Consider the following 16,079-nt stretch of genomic DNA (forward strand, 5'->3'; position numbering starts at 1 on the left):
CTCTTGCTTTGTCGATGTATATATATACATATATTTTAGGGCATTCAGGGTTAAGAACTACACTAGACGATCCCATCGCGAATATGCCGCCCCCAAGTAAAGGCTGATTTACCAGTCGACGCGCCAGTCGAGGTTGCCAGTAAAGATGCCAGCGACTAGCACCGTGGAAACAGTTAACGCCAGTCACTGGAGAAGCCAATGCGCTACTGGCACGCCAGCAGAACAAATATTTTTGTTTTACTGGCACGCCAGCTCCCCCTTTCACCACACTACCGTACTAACGCAATGTGAGTGACGCTTTTTCGCAACAATAATTCTTTCAGTTGCTGACACTGTGTAAACGGTAAGGCGCCAGTGGACTGTAATGCCAGTCATCGTGTGCCAGTGACCCGCCAGTCAACTTCTTACTGGCATGCCAGCAACTGGCACGAGACGCAACCAAGCGAATTCGCTATGTGCTGTAAGCGTCAGCGTCGAGCGACAATTACAAATATATGAGTCAATGTCTACAGGGCCACAAATTAGCGCTGCAAGTCGCAGCGAAATATCTTACGAGCGAATTTGCACGAGCGTCGGTTGGCCCGACGCCCTTTTTCTATGGGCGTTGAGAACAAATGTACGAGAAGGTACTAGAAGGTGCACGAAGCAGTCGCCCCACGCGCCCTGATAGAAGCGGAAACTCCGCGCGTCAACGTTTAGAATAAAATAATTTGTTTTTTTTCGCTCCTGCCCAGTTAAAAATGAATACTAAACTTATTACTGCAATGCAAAATCTTCCTGCTTTATGGATGAATTAATATCCTCAATATAAACTTAAAAATATCGTAAAAAAAATATGGGAAGAAATTAAACTTATTTTTACAGACTGTCCAGGTGAATTTTATTTATTATTATTATTAGCGAAATGAAGTATACATAATATAATAAAGTAAAGTGTGTTCCAAAAAAAAAATGTTCATTTCAACACTAAAATTGACGGCAAACATTTTAAAACTTGTTCATGTAAAATTTCATCAACATTATGTTGTTTACAATTTTTTTTGTTTGGAAAATACTTTACAAAAACTTATTATTAACAATTGCGATGAAGTCAAAACTGAATAAATTGCATTTTGAATCGAACCCTAGACGCTGTGAGCGAATATCCAAACTTCGTGGGCGTATTTTGACGCTTTAAAATTTACGCTGTTGCCGAATTGACGCTTCAAGCGTGGCAATATTTTGGTGGCCAAGCCATAAGACAATAATAATTGCACGTAGACATTCACTGACACTTGAGTTACGCCTGTCAGGCTATTAAGAATTATTTGATTTATATAATGGTTTGATTTTTGTAATTTTATTTGTTTACATAAGCATTAATCACATATTTTTAAATCTGTTAAACCAATTAAAATATGTTATTTCTGTAATATAGTATTGGCGTTACGTGCGGCTTGATTGGTATTAATTATTTAATTAAAAACAACTAATTTAAACAACAAAATTATTGTGACAAATGAAGTAAATGAAAAAAAACGTCCGAAGTAGTGGGTCAAAATAATACAGTGGACTCGATTATCCAGGCTAATTAATGTTAAGAAGCGGCACGAATAACAGAAAACAAGGGTAATTATTTTTATTTCATATAGAAATGTAATATATATTATATACTTATTTATAATACTAACTATTAGTTTAATATGTTTACAATGCATTATTTATTGAGATGATTTTTTTAAATTGTGAGGTTTATCTTAACGCTGTTATATCATTACATTTCTATACTTATCCGTCGGTGTATTACGGCGAAGTATCGACAAAAGTCAGTGCAATGGTGTGGCTAATAGTTTTTTAGTTTCTTCTATGACTTTATTGCAGTCCTTTACTCTTCAATTCACAATAAAAACAAATTTTGCATTATTAATAAAGTTTAACCCTGAATCGTCTGAATCACGTTTTAATCACTCAAATATATTCTTTTTATGAGCGTTTTAAATTCTTATTAAAGTATTAAAAAATATTTTTCTACAATATATTAAAACATTTTATTTCTTCTATTGTTTAAAAGTCAACTATATTATTTGCTACAATAATATAACAAAAATAAAATGAATTAATAATTAGTTAATGGTACAATAATTAGAACTATAAGTATATAATATATGATAACAATATAATTTATTCAACGAAACATATGTTAACATAGCAAATTCGTATATTCACGGTTGAAGTGTAAATGATTCTAAGATATATTTATTTATAATTAAAAAATATAAAAGTTTTCTATAATTTGTAAAATATTGTTGGGGCCTATTTATATTTGAATATAGTCAGCTCTGGTTTTCGTGTCGACAAAAATAACGAATTTTCAGGTTTTCGGTTTTCATTTCAGTTCCGGTTCAACGCCCTGTCTTTGTCATACCATTTTTATACTTTTTATTACATCTAGAGGAAGCAATAATATTTTTAATTTATAAAAGAAATATTTATATCAATTAAATAATATTAAATAGTATTTGCTCAAATTTTCGAGTTCTTTGACCGGATGCGCGCGCACGTGCGCTGCCAACACTTTGCCCGCCACTCCCGATCGAACTCCGTTCGAGGTAAGGCGTTTTTAGCTTTCGCTCCCAATATCTTTCAAATCTCACATTTAATTTTGGAATAATTCACAACATCTCATTAAAAACACTTTCTTTGTCACTAACATTTAATAAACGTATATTTTTAACTGTACTAGATCGTAGTTATTAATCGATATAATCTCGCTGTCAGACTTTCGTCTTCACACGCCAACGTGGTCGGTTGAAACGTCAGATTTTTCATTCATAAGTCGGTTACGCGAGTTTTATCGTTATTGATTCAGTTATTAATTCATCTCACATGACGAGTATCGATTCAATGCCAAAACCTTGAAGGTCACTTAGTTCGCTGTAATGCGAACAACTTGCGATATGCCTATTCTCGTCCAGATCTCATTATTAACATTGCCGCGTTATGTAACCGTCGGCCATGGTCCACTGACATACATGCGATACATTCTGGGAACCTTCCAATGAGTCACTAGGATCAACTTATATAAGAAAAAATAAATATAATTAAATTCAAAATTATTTTAAATGCATCACATAGTTACATAATATCAATATATATATATATTATTTTTTATCAAATTCAAATACATAATTATATAGTAATTAATTCAACCTATGCTTTTGTATATTTGCGTATTTTTAATACTTAAAATAGTTGGAACTACGCCAAAATCAGCTGTTATATAGCAATCGTGCGCTTCGTTTTGGCTTATATTTTATTTGTATCTTTCATAGGCAAAGTATTGTCTGCCGGTGTGTCAATATAAACCTTCAACATGACTGTTCCTGCAGGAAACACTGAAAACGGAAAGAAGCTCTTCGTACAGAGATGCGCCCAATGTCACACCGTAAGTAGAAATAATAATCTTATCAATATGGCGACCTTTATTAACTTCCCCGATGCTTTTATAGATCGAGGCCGGTGGCAAACATAAAGTAGGACCCAATCTCCACGGATTGGTCGGCCGTAAAACCGGACAAGCCGCCGGATTCAGCTACACGGACGCCAACAAGGCTAAAGGTATCCATCTGCCCCCAAGTATTTTAATATCTGAATCACACTAATGCATATTGCTCGTTGCAGGAATCACTTGGAACGAAGATACCCTCTTCGAGTACCTCGAAAACCCAAAGAAGTACATCCCCGGAACCAAGATGGTGTTCGCCGGCTTGAAGAAACCTCAAGAGCGCGCCGACCTCATCGCTTACATCAAAGAGGCTTGCAAGTGAAGATCGGGAGACTTAGGCACCAATTTTATTTATGTATTATCAACAAATTTATTTATTTTATGTTAAATGTTAACGTAGAACGGATTCAATGTCAAATTACATCATGCATTTCGCTTAGCGACATGTTGTGAATTAACTAAAAAGTAAATGAAGTCTCATGTTGTTACTTGACAAAGTAAATGTTTGATGACTAAAAAATAATGTTACTCAACTACTCGACTCTGAATAATCACCCTTATAAATTACATCCATCGTTTATGTGTGACTTAATATGATGTTCAAAGTTGTTGTCTGTTACCTTTGAAATTTGAGTATTAATAGCTAATAAAAGAGTACAAGAACATTAATTGTTTATTTTGTAAATGAAACCATACCTAAAAGTTGTATTAAATTATTAAAACACATTTCAGTGAAACGTGACAATATACATATAATCATTATCAGTTATAGATAATGCACATTTAAGGATTAACAAAAATGATCATGATAACGTGATAATACTTTAATGTAATGGTCAAAATATGTATTCATATCATTTATCTGAAACCTAATATGTTCAAGATAAGTTTTACTAGGGACCTAATTTATAAATGACCCTTGTACGTGAATTGATTAAATGGACTAAAGTTCCAAGTATAAATTTCACAATATAAATCGATGTTTCGTCATATTTTTTTTTTAGAATCTGACATTAATTCATTGCAAACCACTGGCTTCAAAACCATTTTCTATTTCTAAAATAACAAATAATATTTTTCTAGTTGAAGCGAGATCGAGATTTATCAAATAATTAGATGTGTCCTAAATTTTACTAATACAATTTATAAGTGATTGCAATATTATGTACATACTACATACATATAATCAACTAATCTGCAAGGTCAGGCGAACTAGATTCATTTGCATAGATACAATCACTAAATAATACATCAGTAATGCATTTAACACATACTATATCCAGTGTTAATTTTCAAGCTAATTTTTATATAACTTAGTAATATCAATGGCACATGATGAAACATGTAAATTCCGAAGAGTTTTTTATAAAGCCTTGTTTCCATGGCTCTGGGTAAACCACAAGAAATTCAGACTTCGCCAATGACGTCATTGATACGTAATCATAAGATTGCATAGCAACATTCACGAAGCATAAATATTTATGCTGATTCAATCACAAGGAAGGCAACAAGGAGATCTTTTCTTCAATTCATGTGTACACAATAAGAAAAAAATAAACACTATCCTAGGGCTGCCATAATTGTCGGACTACCGACCGCCCCCCCCCCCCATCCCCAAAAATTTTTTTTTTACGATAATCATACCTTTATTATAAAAAATTACACAATATTTTAAAAAAATTTGAAGACAAAAAACAATTAAAGAAGAGATTGATAATAGATATTCCAAGAGCGAAACGTTGGGATTAATGGTGTATCATTTTGGAGCACTACCTTTGACTGGAAAAATTTGTTGTTTTTTTGTGGATGCAAATCGCAGTGGCGGAAACTTAACTTGTTTGTAAATATTTTTCTATGAAAACATCCGATTGTATTTTGACGGTCGTGTGTCACTACGCTTACTCGGGAACATTTCGTTAATATTGACTTAGATGTTTAAAAAATATATTCAAATTTGATCCCGAATCTTTTATATATATATAGATCATGTATATACAATATTATCGGAAAATATTTTTTTAATATGCGTAAATTTTAAATCGACCGGGACAAATGATTCTTGGACAGGGACACTGGGACACAAACCTCAAAATCGGGACATATGGCAGCCTTACACTACCGCATATTCAATTTGTGACTTGAACGATAACAAAACTATTAAATCCACGATTTATTGTTGCATTCTTATTATCACGAAGCAGACCTATAATTTAGACATATTTTAAAACCTATTACTTAAAAAAAATCTGACTGTGAATCGAGAGATTTGACCTTTTTTTAAATTTTAAAACCATTACTTGAATCTTTCTCGATCAGGGTTGCCAGTCGCAGTTTTGTTCCTGTAGTTTGTTGGTACTAAAATATAATTTGTTTCGTAATTATATGTAATATATGTATATATATATATATATATATATATATATATATATATATATATATATATATATATATATATAAATATATGATGGTCCTAATTTAATTTAAATAAAACTCGACGAAATACATAAAATGTTCGAATAATAAAAAATTCCGAAGATATCCTTAAATTTGTGTATTTTTTTCAAGTTCGAAAACGTAAGTTGGATTATCGTTTATATGTTTTGTTTCCTAGTTTATATTATTATCATATATTATGTACTTGTAGTTCTAATTATTATACATTTATGCTTATTACAAAAGAAGATATAAAATGTTTTAAATTATGGTAGAAAATATTTTTCTTAATACGAAAACGAAAATGAAAAAAATATCGGTGCGAATCCCTGGTGTATACATTACAGGTAAAGTGCATATATTAACTAGTCAATGTATGCACTGTCAGATCAAATAACTTGAGTAACTATTATAGTTATTGTACGCTCTCACTGTTCGATGTCTGTTAAAGTATTCGAAATTAAACGATTTTTAAGGTTGGTTGTCAAATCATGTTCTAGTAAAGTTATCTAGTAAAATGTAGCATTGTAAGCTTTAACTAAAACTCATTTTCATTGTATACTTTATCGAAATTCATCACTTTTTATTAGTCTGTAACATATACATATGTATATATTGTAACCAATTAACTACAAATAAAATCGTGTATTTAAAATGTGGTCCTGGAAATTCGTAATACACATCAATATTTAAACTGGCGCCCTTATCGTGCGCCACATACAGAAGTCATAGGTGTGCATCCGAAAGGTCGTAAGCGACAGTCGCAAAGGGAATCGACTGGGGGCGAGTGTGTCAGTGTGGCAGTGTGGCACTCGAGCCTACATTGCGACAGGACCGTCCCCAGTCATGGCCTCACACAGCCACCAGGAAACCCTGTGGTGAATCATGTGATCAGCTCGCGCGACAACAACTCACCAAGTGCCATAATAATTTTAGTGAGTCCAAACGATTACATACCGGATATCCTCGAAGGCGCTCGCCCCTTCGGCCCTGCGCTTTCTTTTTAACAAACGTTCAGTACGTTTTTCGTCGAATTACTAGGGTAGAGATGGGCTTATATTTTGTACGATTGTAATTGCGGAAGTTTTATCGATTTATTATCATAACCTCGCACGCACTTCCGCGAATCAAACACCTGCATTTTATCGATGGTTTCTCAAGTCTAAGGGTCGTTTTATGTAAATGGAACACAAATATTTTCGATATAAAACCTATTTCATAATACGACTTACTATACAAAATTACTCAAGACACTGTATTATAAATAGTTCACAATTAGTAACAAATAGATATTACTAGACAAACCGAATTCGACAATTGCACAACTCATTTCAAGTTATAAAGAATATTAATAAAAATACACATTGTTGAGTTCTCTCTTAATATTCTATACGCATGTGTATTTAATTTAAAAAGTGCAATGCTACTACATATTTTGAAATGTATATGTCGCACTAGAACAATACTGTCACAACTCAAAATGAATAATAATAAAAATAAATCTATTACATAGGGGATAGTTATTTTAGCTTCTTACATATGTTTTATTTTATGTTAATACATACGTATAATATGTATATGATATTCTTTATGAGCTGAAGTAAATCATTATTAGACAAGTTTGAATAGATTTTAATTAAACATCACAATATTCATTCATGAGATTAGGAAAATCTAAAAAAACCTAATCTGTGATAATCGATCAGATTTATAATTATATAATAATCAGTAATTCTGATTTTTCGGTAAATTCCTTATATTTATAATAATAATAAATATCTTTAACGTAATAAAATAATTTGTAACAAAAAATACCATTGTTTACTAATAAGTGAAATAATATTCTTGCTCTTTTTTTAAAATAATTTTTATAAAAACAAACATTATTTTTTGTAACACATTTCTTCCGTAAAATATGGTTTGCTATTTTTTGCTTGCAATTAATTGGTGAAGATTTCTTGAACATGCTGCCTGCCATTTATGTTGGTATAGATCAAAAATACATTTGTTTAAATTTTGTCCCACATAGTTGCCACTGTAAAAGACGACATTTTCATTAGTTTCTTATTTTGAGCTTATCGCTCATATTCGTATGCCACACGCAATAACAATTTTTGTGCCAAAAATATCAACCACTCTGTTACTGTGGATGTTGTTACATGTAACACATTAACTATTGATACAAAATAGTAAAAGGATACATTCCCTATTGGACATGACTACACTGATTATAAATCATAAATGTAAATCATCGATTTCTCTCATATATAATTGCATTGATGTTTCTATTTTGCTAAAATATACAATATTCAGTGACATTATATGGATAGCATTACATACTGCTAAAAACGCTCTTAAACATAATAATATTCAACATTTCCAGTTATTTCATATAAAATAGCTATTTTTGAATTGTTACAATCTCCCTACAAATCGTAAAAAATAGTACATAATAAAACTGTCGTTTTATCTTAATTCATCAATATTAATCTATAAGTGTAATTTTTAAATAATATTTCCAAAAGATTCATTTCATTTTATAATTAGAGTTGTTATATTCAACACATATTTTTCAATATTCTAAATTATTCGATATACTCATTTTATTTCCTTTTAGTATAATTTTAATGCAGGTTGACTTTTATTTGCAAAAATAAAAATTTAATACGGTTCTAGCACTACAGAACACGTGATACACGACATTTGAACTCGTAGACTATTGATAACACATCGACAATAGAACACAATCTGCTAAAAAAATTTAAATTGTATGAATAAAATAAATTATAAAAGCATTAATTTGGATCATTTAACCATTATGAGGTCCTTTAACTTTTCATAACTTAAGTTTTTTTTATTATATCGTGATCAATTTTATTGTCATTTTTTGTGGATAGTATTTTATTTTGTTTTCACTCCCAAACCGATTGATTAGGGATGCAAATTTGTATTATTGACAATAAAATTAATTATGATATAATAAAAAGATCTTAAGTTATAAAATATTAGAGGACCTCATGGTGGTTAAATGATTCAAATGATGCTTTATAATTTATTTTATTTATACCATTTCTAACTATTTTGTGGATTGTGTTCAATTGTCTATGAGTTCACTCGTCACTGTGTGCACTTGACGCTATGTTCAACCGTCCTGCGTTCAATAGTCGCGTATTCTCATGTCATGTGTTCAGTTGTCTCGTTAATACTTCATATATATGTATGTTTATAACTAGCATAAACAATAACAGTATTGATAATGAAAACCTAACCTAACTATATATCATACTACAGTTTATGTCTGTGACTATATATTTCACAAAGCAAAGTATTTATAAAAAATACATAATATAATAGCCTAATTTAATGATTAGTGTTTTACGTGACTACGTTCAAATTCAACAATTGCTTTTTAATGATATATTTCTCAAACTATTTCTAGCTTTTATGGTTCCTCGTGCTTTTAATCTTGCATATTACTATAAATACTAGTTTCTACACATTCAATGCTACTGGTGTGCATCTAAAAAGGAACTACAGCTTAGATGATTTAAGGTTTCTAACCCTAAATGGTGTAACTTCGTAGCCAGAAAGACGCCGTTGGAAACTAGTAATAATTTATTATATATTACATATATTGCGATACTCTATGGTGGGCAAGTATCGCTATTCTCTGAGCAGTAGTGGAGAAGCTGTCGGAGGGATGATGTCCATTGGAAGGTCCTCAGAGGTCTTGTAGTTGTGGCAGCGACGGTGTAGTGGAGGTTCCTTTCTCTACTGCGGTGAACGTCTCCGGGAGTCTCTCTTTGGCCTTGACCGTATATGACCATGAGGTACACTGTCTGCCGTCACATGCTGTCTCTTTCCTCTCCCCATTAGAGACCAGCCTTAAGTTTCAAGGGTTGCAAAGGTCGGTAATATATTGGTTGTCATCGGGTAATATATTGATTTCCGTGCCCGTTTCGCAAGCAAGAAATATTCTTTCAATACATCGGAGAATAATTACGTGCTATTTATGTGAAACCCTTTTTTTTTATGGACGAGGGCTTTTGAGTGGTCCCTTCCTTATTATACCGTGGTTACGGTAATTATTTTGCGAGTTTCAAGAAGAAAAACCCCCACAAGGACCATACTGAAAAACAATTCCTTATAACAAAAATATGTTATTTCAAAGAGATCTTAAATATACTTATTTTCAATTTCAGATGTACAAAGTTATAGAGAAAATATTACAAAGTAATTAGTTTATTAATTTAAAAACCAATCAAGATCACCATGGCAGCGCCTTCACCAAATTTATCATACACCTGTGAAATATGCGGACTGGAAGGCTTCTCCGACGAAGAAATGAGAGCACACACATTGTCATATCATGTCGACGGCCAAGCCACTTGTCCATTCTGCGACTTGACAGACTTGTCATCAGACGAAATGTTGATTCATGTAAATCAAGCGCATCTGGACTTTTTAACACCTGAAGCTGAACTGATGGTCTTCATCGACGATCAGAGTCCGAAGTGAGTATTACAATATTATAAAATATTAAATTTTAAACAATTTCTTATATTGATTAAAATTATAGTTTCGACGAAGATTCGGACACCATATCAGAATGTCGTGGCTTTAACAACACTCCAAACTCGATCAAAAACGGTTGGCACACTCCCACTAGCAACGGACACAGTTCATCAAATAAAAGTAATCACCACAGTTACACAAACGGATCGAGGAGTTCTAGTCAAAATAGCATCGCTTCCCAGAGCAACAGTGAAATTAGTACAAACGGTTTCAAAAACAAGAAAGTCGTAGGTGCAATAGTGCATCATAGTAAAGAATCCAATTCGATAAAAACGCACAATAAAGAACCACTGCAAAACGGTACTTCTGAAACTAAGTTGAACAAAAGGAGCGAGAGTAGTTTTTCCTTTAATTCCAAAGGAAAAAGTAAAAGTAAATCAAACAGCAGACAAAGTTCCATTGAAAGTATGAGTTCAGCGAGTAATCACAACGGAAATGCTAAGCATGGTAAGTCTAATTTATTAAGAAGAAGCTGGTTTACCAATTATTTATATATTATTAATCGTTATATATTTAAATTAGATCACAAGAATGGGTCAGGTAATAATTCCGGAAGCGATTACGAATTATCTCCAGCTAATAGTAAAGTATCCCTTTCGAGTGCCGGTCAAGGATCACCATTAAGATCTCAATTAGCTCTTAAACTGAAATCTAACACGCCAAAGAAAATGAAACCGCCAACACCTAGTCCACCAATAATACAAGTATTTTATTCTCTATACATTTTATAACATATTTAAAATAAATATATTATTAATAACATATGTTTTAGTGTTTAATGTGTCAATATGTATCGGATTGCCCCCAAAGACTCGAAGAGCATATGAACAGAGCGCATTTTGATCTCACGTCTCCGTCTCTGATTAATAATGATAACAATTCAATAAACTCAACATCGTCAACTACATCATCAACAACAGATAACCCATCTTTGGCAATCGCGCATGCCACTCAAAGCTCACATCATTGCCCGCTTTGCGAAAAGACTTTTATAAGCGTCACCGAGTTAGAACTTCATGTAAACATCGAACACAGAGACATACTCAGTCCACAAAAGGACGCAGCTATCGGCGGCGGCGATACAAAGTATCTTCAAGCAGCCGAAAACATGCTTTTAGAATCGAGTCCATCCCCCGGTGCATTAGTATGCCCTGTTTGTTGCCAAACACTACCGAATTGTACTACACAACAAGACATGGTAAGGAAGATTTGTTTAAATAATGTTCAAACAAAGCGTTATATATATATATATTTTATTTAGACGAAACATATAGAAGAACATTTTGAAAGAGGTCTCAACGAAGCTACCAACTTAACAGTCACCGATCAACAAAGAGAAGTTCAAAGACATAGAGAGCAAAGAGAATTTGAGATGTTACGGGTGAGTATGATCTTATAGCTTGGTTACTTGATATGCTTTTATATTTATTTTTAATGTTTAGGCACAGTATGGTATGGACGAACAAGGCAATTATGGACAACAAGCAGCTCGCGGTTTGAGAAGAGCAGTTTATACCGGGGAACTATCTGTACGGGATTATTATGAAAGAAGAATAGGATTAAAGCGCGCTGAAAGTGATGGCGTCGATGATTCGACAAGTTGTACAAAAGGTATATTTTAGCTTTACTAATTTTTTTTTAGTTTTGACTGATTTGCTAGGATAAATGTCAATAAATGATTCGTGTTTCGTGGAATAGTGACAAAAAATGTTACATATTTTTAATATAAAATTTTCACGGTAAATCAAGCAAGTCGTCGAACCGTGTTTATTTGGCACAACAAAATATTATTGATGAGAATGGAAATGATTCCTGAATGCCAGAGTTTCAGCATTTATACTTCTAGCCCCTCCATGTTGGAATCTGTGGTTAGCCCCTTTTCGGCTGGATGAACAATCAGAAAAGGGTGGCGAATTTCTAAGAATATATATTTCCATTGGCCGGTAAGGCAGAATAGAAATATATACGCGCGTTATTTATTAATCTTAATCTCTATTAAGTATTCTTCCAACGGTGTTTCTAGTCCATTTGTTCACTTCTTGGGGTAACAGACATGTATCATTATACTGAATTTTCATCCACCAATTAATTTTAACGGGTTTCACCCCTTCACAACTCAAAAAACAAACTACAGAACACTGCTCCATTTAGGTGCATATTGCAAGCGACTTTGTACATGAATATATTAATGGGTTCTAAAATTTCAATATCAAGGATTTTTCCCACTTCATAGATAATTTATGTTTATAATATTTTAGTTTTGTTCAACTATTTAACTTTTATATTTTTATATACGTATGTATATATAATGTTTTTTTTAACAGGTATACTCCCAAGAATTCAAGCTTTAAATGCACAAAATTCCTCTATTGCCAAAACATGTCTATGTTCAGCTGTTGATCACTATGCCAGTACTTATGGTGATCGCGGATGGGGTTGTGGTTTTAGGTAATGCATACTTTGAACTAAAATTATTAAACTTCTGATTCATTCAATCATTGTATTGTTATAGAAATATGCAAATGTTAATTTCGTCGTTGGTTGAACATCCAAAGTTCAGTGAAGTGGTATATCGAGGTGCCTGGAAAGTCGGAGCAAACATGAATCGTGGACCTCCGCCGTCTCCTCCACGCTCAGCAGTCCCATCTATCTCGCGATTACAATTAATGGTGGAGCATGCTTGGAAACTTGGATTTGATACACAGGTAATATAATATATTAAGTGTGGCAATTAAATTCCCGGATTAGCTTTACTGTGGAGTTTGTGATGTTGGTCAAGCGAATACTCATGAGAGGATGGCCAAGCGAAAATTGAACAGATTTAATCCCTTGAAATGCAGATTCAATTGTGAAATTGTAACAAAAGATTGCTGAATGATAATTTAAATGATGGTAGATATGTTGAGTATCAATATCTAGGTGAAACACATCATTGTTGAAATCGACACCCGCCATTCACCTGACTTGACTACGTAAAAGAAAATCGTATTTGTAATTTCATTGGGCTAATTTGGGAATTAAATTTCTACATCTCATATGAATAAAATTATTGTACCGTAAGGTATTTTATATATTGATATTTTTTAGGGTGCAGAACAATTGGGATCAAAGTTACATAATACTAGAAAATGGATCGGAGCATATGAAGTTGTCACTGTGCTCTCGTCGCTTAGAATAAGGTTTTAGTTTAAAAATAAATACTTGTTTAGTTATACTTGATTTAATAAATACATACGTTTGTAATAATCTTTTAGATGCCAATTAGTCGACTTTCATAGACCGACGGCGGCAGATGGTGGACATCCAGCTTTGTTTGCGTGGGTTTTGAAATACTTCCAAGAAAATCCTGATGAATATAAACCACCACTCTATCTTCAACATCAAGGTTTATAAATTTACATACATATATTTATAAATAATAATAGCATGAATAATAATAACACAGCTAGAGATGAGACCCTTAACAACGCCATCTAAGGATGTGATCAGTGAGGCACTCTCTTACGTCATCGATTCTTAGTAGAATGTAGTTGCGCTAACTTCTGACTGGCCCTCTAAGGAGGCCCGACAAGTCAAAGGCAAAGCCCCGGTGTCAGGCCCGAGGGCGTAGGTTCTCTCTGTTTTGCGTGGTTACGCCTTTTCCTCAGTGACAACTAACTGTGACTCAAATTCTTTAGTCGCGTAACGTTTTTCTCAAAGTCACGAGCCTGAGTGACATGGTTTTTGTGTCTATTATTTACTTGTCACTTACACTCTGTAATAAATATAGCTATTTATGGATTCAAAGTGATATTTGCTGACTATTATTATTTTTAATTATTTTTTTATTGAAATTTAGGTCACTCTCGTACTATAATCGGATGTGAAGTGTTACATAAAAGTGCTGGTAGTGGTAGTGGAAGCGGAGCTCTGAGACTATTGGTTTTGGATCCTTCGCATGGTGCTGCACAATTAGAGACCGGTGCATTAAGAGCGTTACGAAGAGCGCCGCCTGCTTTACGAGCAAGACAGTATCAACTGGTAGCTATCAGAGGTCTAATGGAAGATGAAGAAGAATATGAGGTAATATTTATGCTTAAAGGTTGAGCCAAGTAAATGTTGAAGAGTGGAAAAGAAGAATATATGTAGCTCTACATACTTCAAAGTTTTTTGGGTCAGCTGTTATTTTATATTAATTTATTACTACTATTGCAAATAAATGTGTTTAATTTATATTTACAGGCTAGCAAAGTTTTAAAATCAGTAAGAATACCTCATGATAGATGAAATGACGTATTCGGTCTGTTGCTACGCAATTTGTGCAAATTTACTACACCGAGGCAGTTTCATATACTCAACATGTTAAGGAGTTATATATAAATTCGATCGCCAATTACACTTCACTTTGTAAAAATATATCGCATGTCAATTCACTTAATTTTCAGATTTAATATGTAATAATTTATGATTTAGTTTGTTTTAAAGTTTCACTATTCCCGAGAATAAGATTTAGTTGTTAAATTTCCATAACGACTTTTTTTATACATATTTAAAAATACAAGAGTAATTTATACATATTTCAGATGCTTTATTGTAATCATCAAGATTATATTTTACAGTCTATCATAAAACAGCTTTTAATAAAATCGTTTCTCCATTGTTCACTAGCTAATCACCAATACGTTATTTCAATCTATAGTATTAGTTAATGAGTAACGTACGAAGTCATTGAAGCAACTCTATTACCGAAAGAATAAATTTAGATAGATCTAAAATGAATCAATTAGATTAGACTATACTAATGAGTTACGAAGATGTCATCTTCAATATGAATACATATATTTATTAGTGTTTAGATGAAGAAAAAAATCTAATGAACAACTTTATAAGTTGGTATGGTCTAGTATCGCTAAATCTTCAATTGAATGTTTTGGTTGATAAATCTTTAAAACATACAAAAATTATATTAGCTCCCGAATATATAACACTATAGTTAATTTTAGTGACTGATTATTATAAATATAAGGTGATACTAATAAGGTGATTAAAACGATATTGTATAGGTTGTGGAAATTGAATTTCTCGGGGCGGTCATGTATGACATAAAATTTTAATATAAAAGTGGATAAATGTTGATTATGTATTAATATTATTAAAAAATCTCTGATACAAATAGTAGTTTACCGATTTCAACTTCTAAGCTTCTAGAGAAAATATTGAAAGATTATACAGTAAACAATAATTGTACGCATCATATGCAAGTCTATTTTATTACATAGGTGAAATGGTGTGATTAAATCATGGACTGTATGTTTTCGGATGTACAAAGAAAATACCATTTCCCTTTAATTCACTACAATCATTGTAAATATTTAATATTAGATAGATAATTTGAAGCACGCTAGTACAATTTATGAAATAAAATTAATCGTAAGATCGATTTATCTCGAGTTTTGGCTAAACACTGCCTTTTATTTTAACTAGAACAATTGTTTAAATTATTGTTGAGTAATTGAAAGCACATTTAAAAATAAATATAATATATTTATGCAGTTATATGAACGCAGAGTTATCTTCTCAGTCGATAAGCTACTAATTAAACATAATA

General features: G+C 32.4%; 2 protein-coding genes across 2 annotated transcripts; both read left to right on the forward strand.

Moving 5' to 3' along the window:
• The first annotated feature begins 2,508 nt into the window (after positions 1-2,508).
• LOC148227461 (cytochrome c-2) lies at positions 2,509-4,149 on the forward strand. The gene is made up of 4 exons (XM_088202463.1): positions 2,509-2,588; positions 3,312-3,424; positions 3,489-3,597; positions 3,661-4,149. Exons 2-4 carry the CDS (start codon positions 3,353-3,355, stop codon positions 3,804-3,806), a joined length of 327 nt encoding a protein of 108 aa, XP_088058589.1. The 5' UTR covers positions 2,509-2,588; positions 3,312-3,352; the 3' UTR covers positions 3,807-4,149.
• Positions 4,150-6,667: 2,518 nt separating this feature from the next.
• On the forward strand, positions 6,668-14,996 carry LOC148227462 (zinc finger-containing ubiquitin peptidase 1-like). The gene is made up of 13 exons (XM_088202596.1): positions 6,668-6,852; positions 10,120-10,431; positions 10,497-10,939; positions 11,015-11,196; positions 11,265-11,690; positions 11,754-11,873; positions 11,935-12,103; positions 12,817-12,940; positions 13,005-13,197; positions 13,580-13,671; positions 13,747-13,877; positions 14,331-14,554; positions 14,714-14,996. The coding sequence occupies exons 2-13, from the start codon at positions 10,190-10,192 to the stop codon at positions 14,756-14,758; spliced, it is 2,391 nt and encodes a 796-aa protein (XP_088058722.1). The 5' UTR covers positions 6,668-6,852; positions 10,120-10,189; the 3' UTR covers positions 14,759-14,996.
• The last annotated feature ends 1,083 nt before the right edge of the window (positions 14,997-16,079 follow it).

This window comes from Plectrocnemia conspersa, unplaced genomic scaffold, assembly GCF_051122295.1.
Source record: "Plectrocnemia conspersa isolate PC_06_02 unplaced genomic scaffold, ASM5112229v1 ptg000013l, whole genome shotgun sequence".
In the NCBI taxonomy this organism is placed as follows: Eukaryota; Metazoa; Arthropoda; class Insecta; order Trichoptera; family Polycentropodidae; genus Plectrocnemia; species Plectrocnemia conspersa.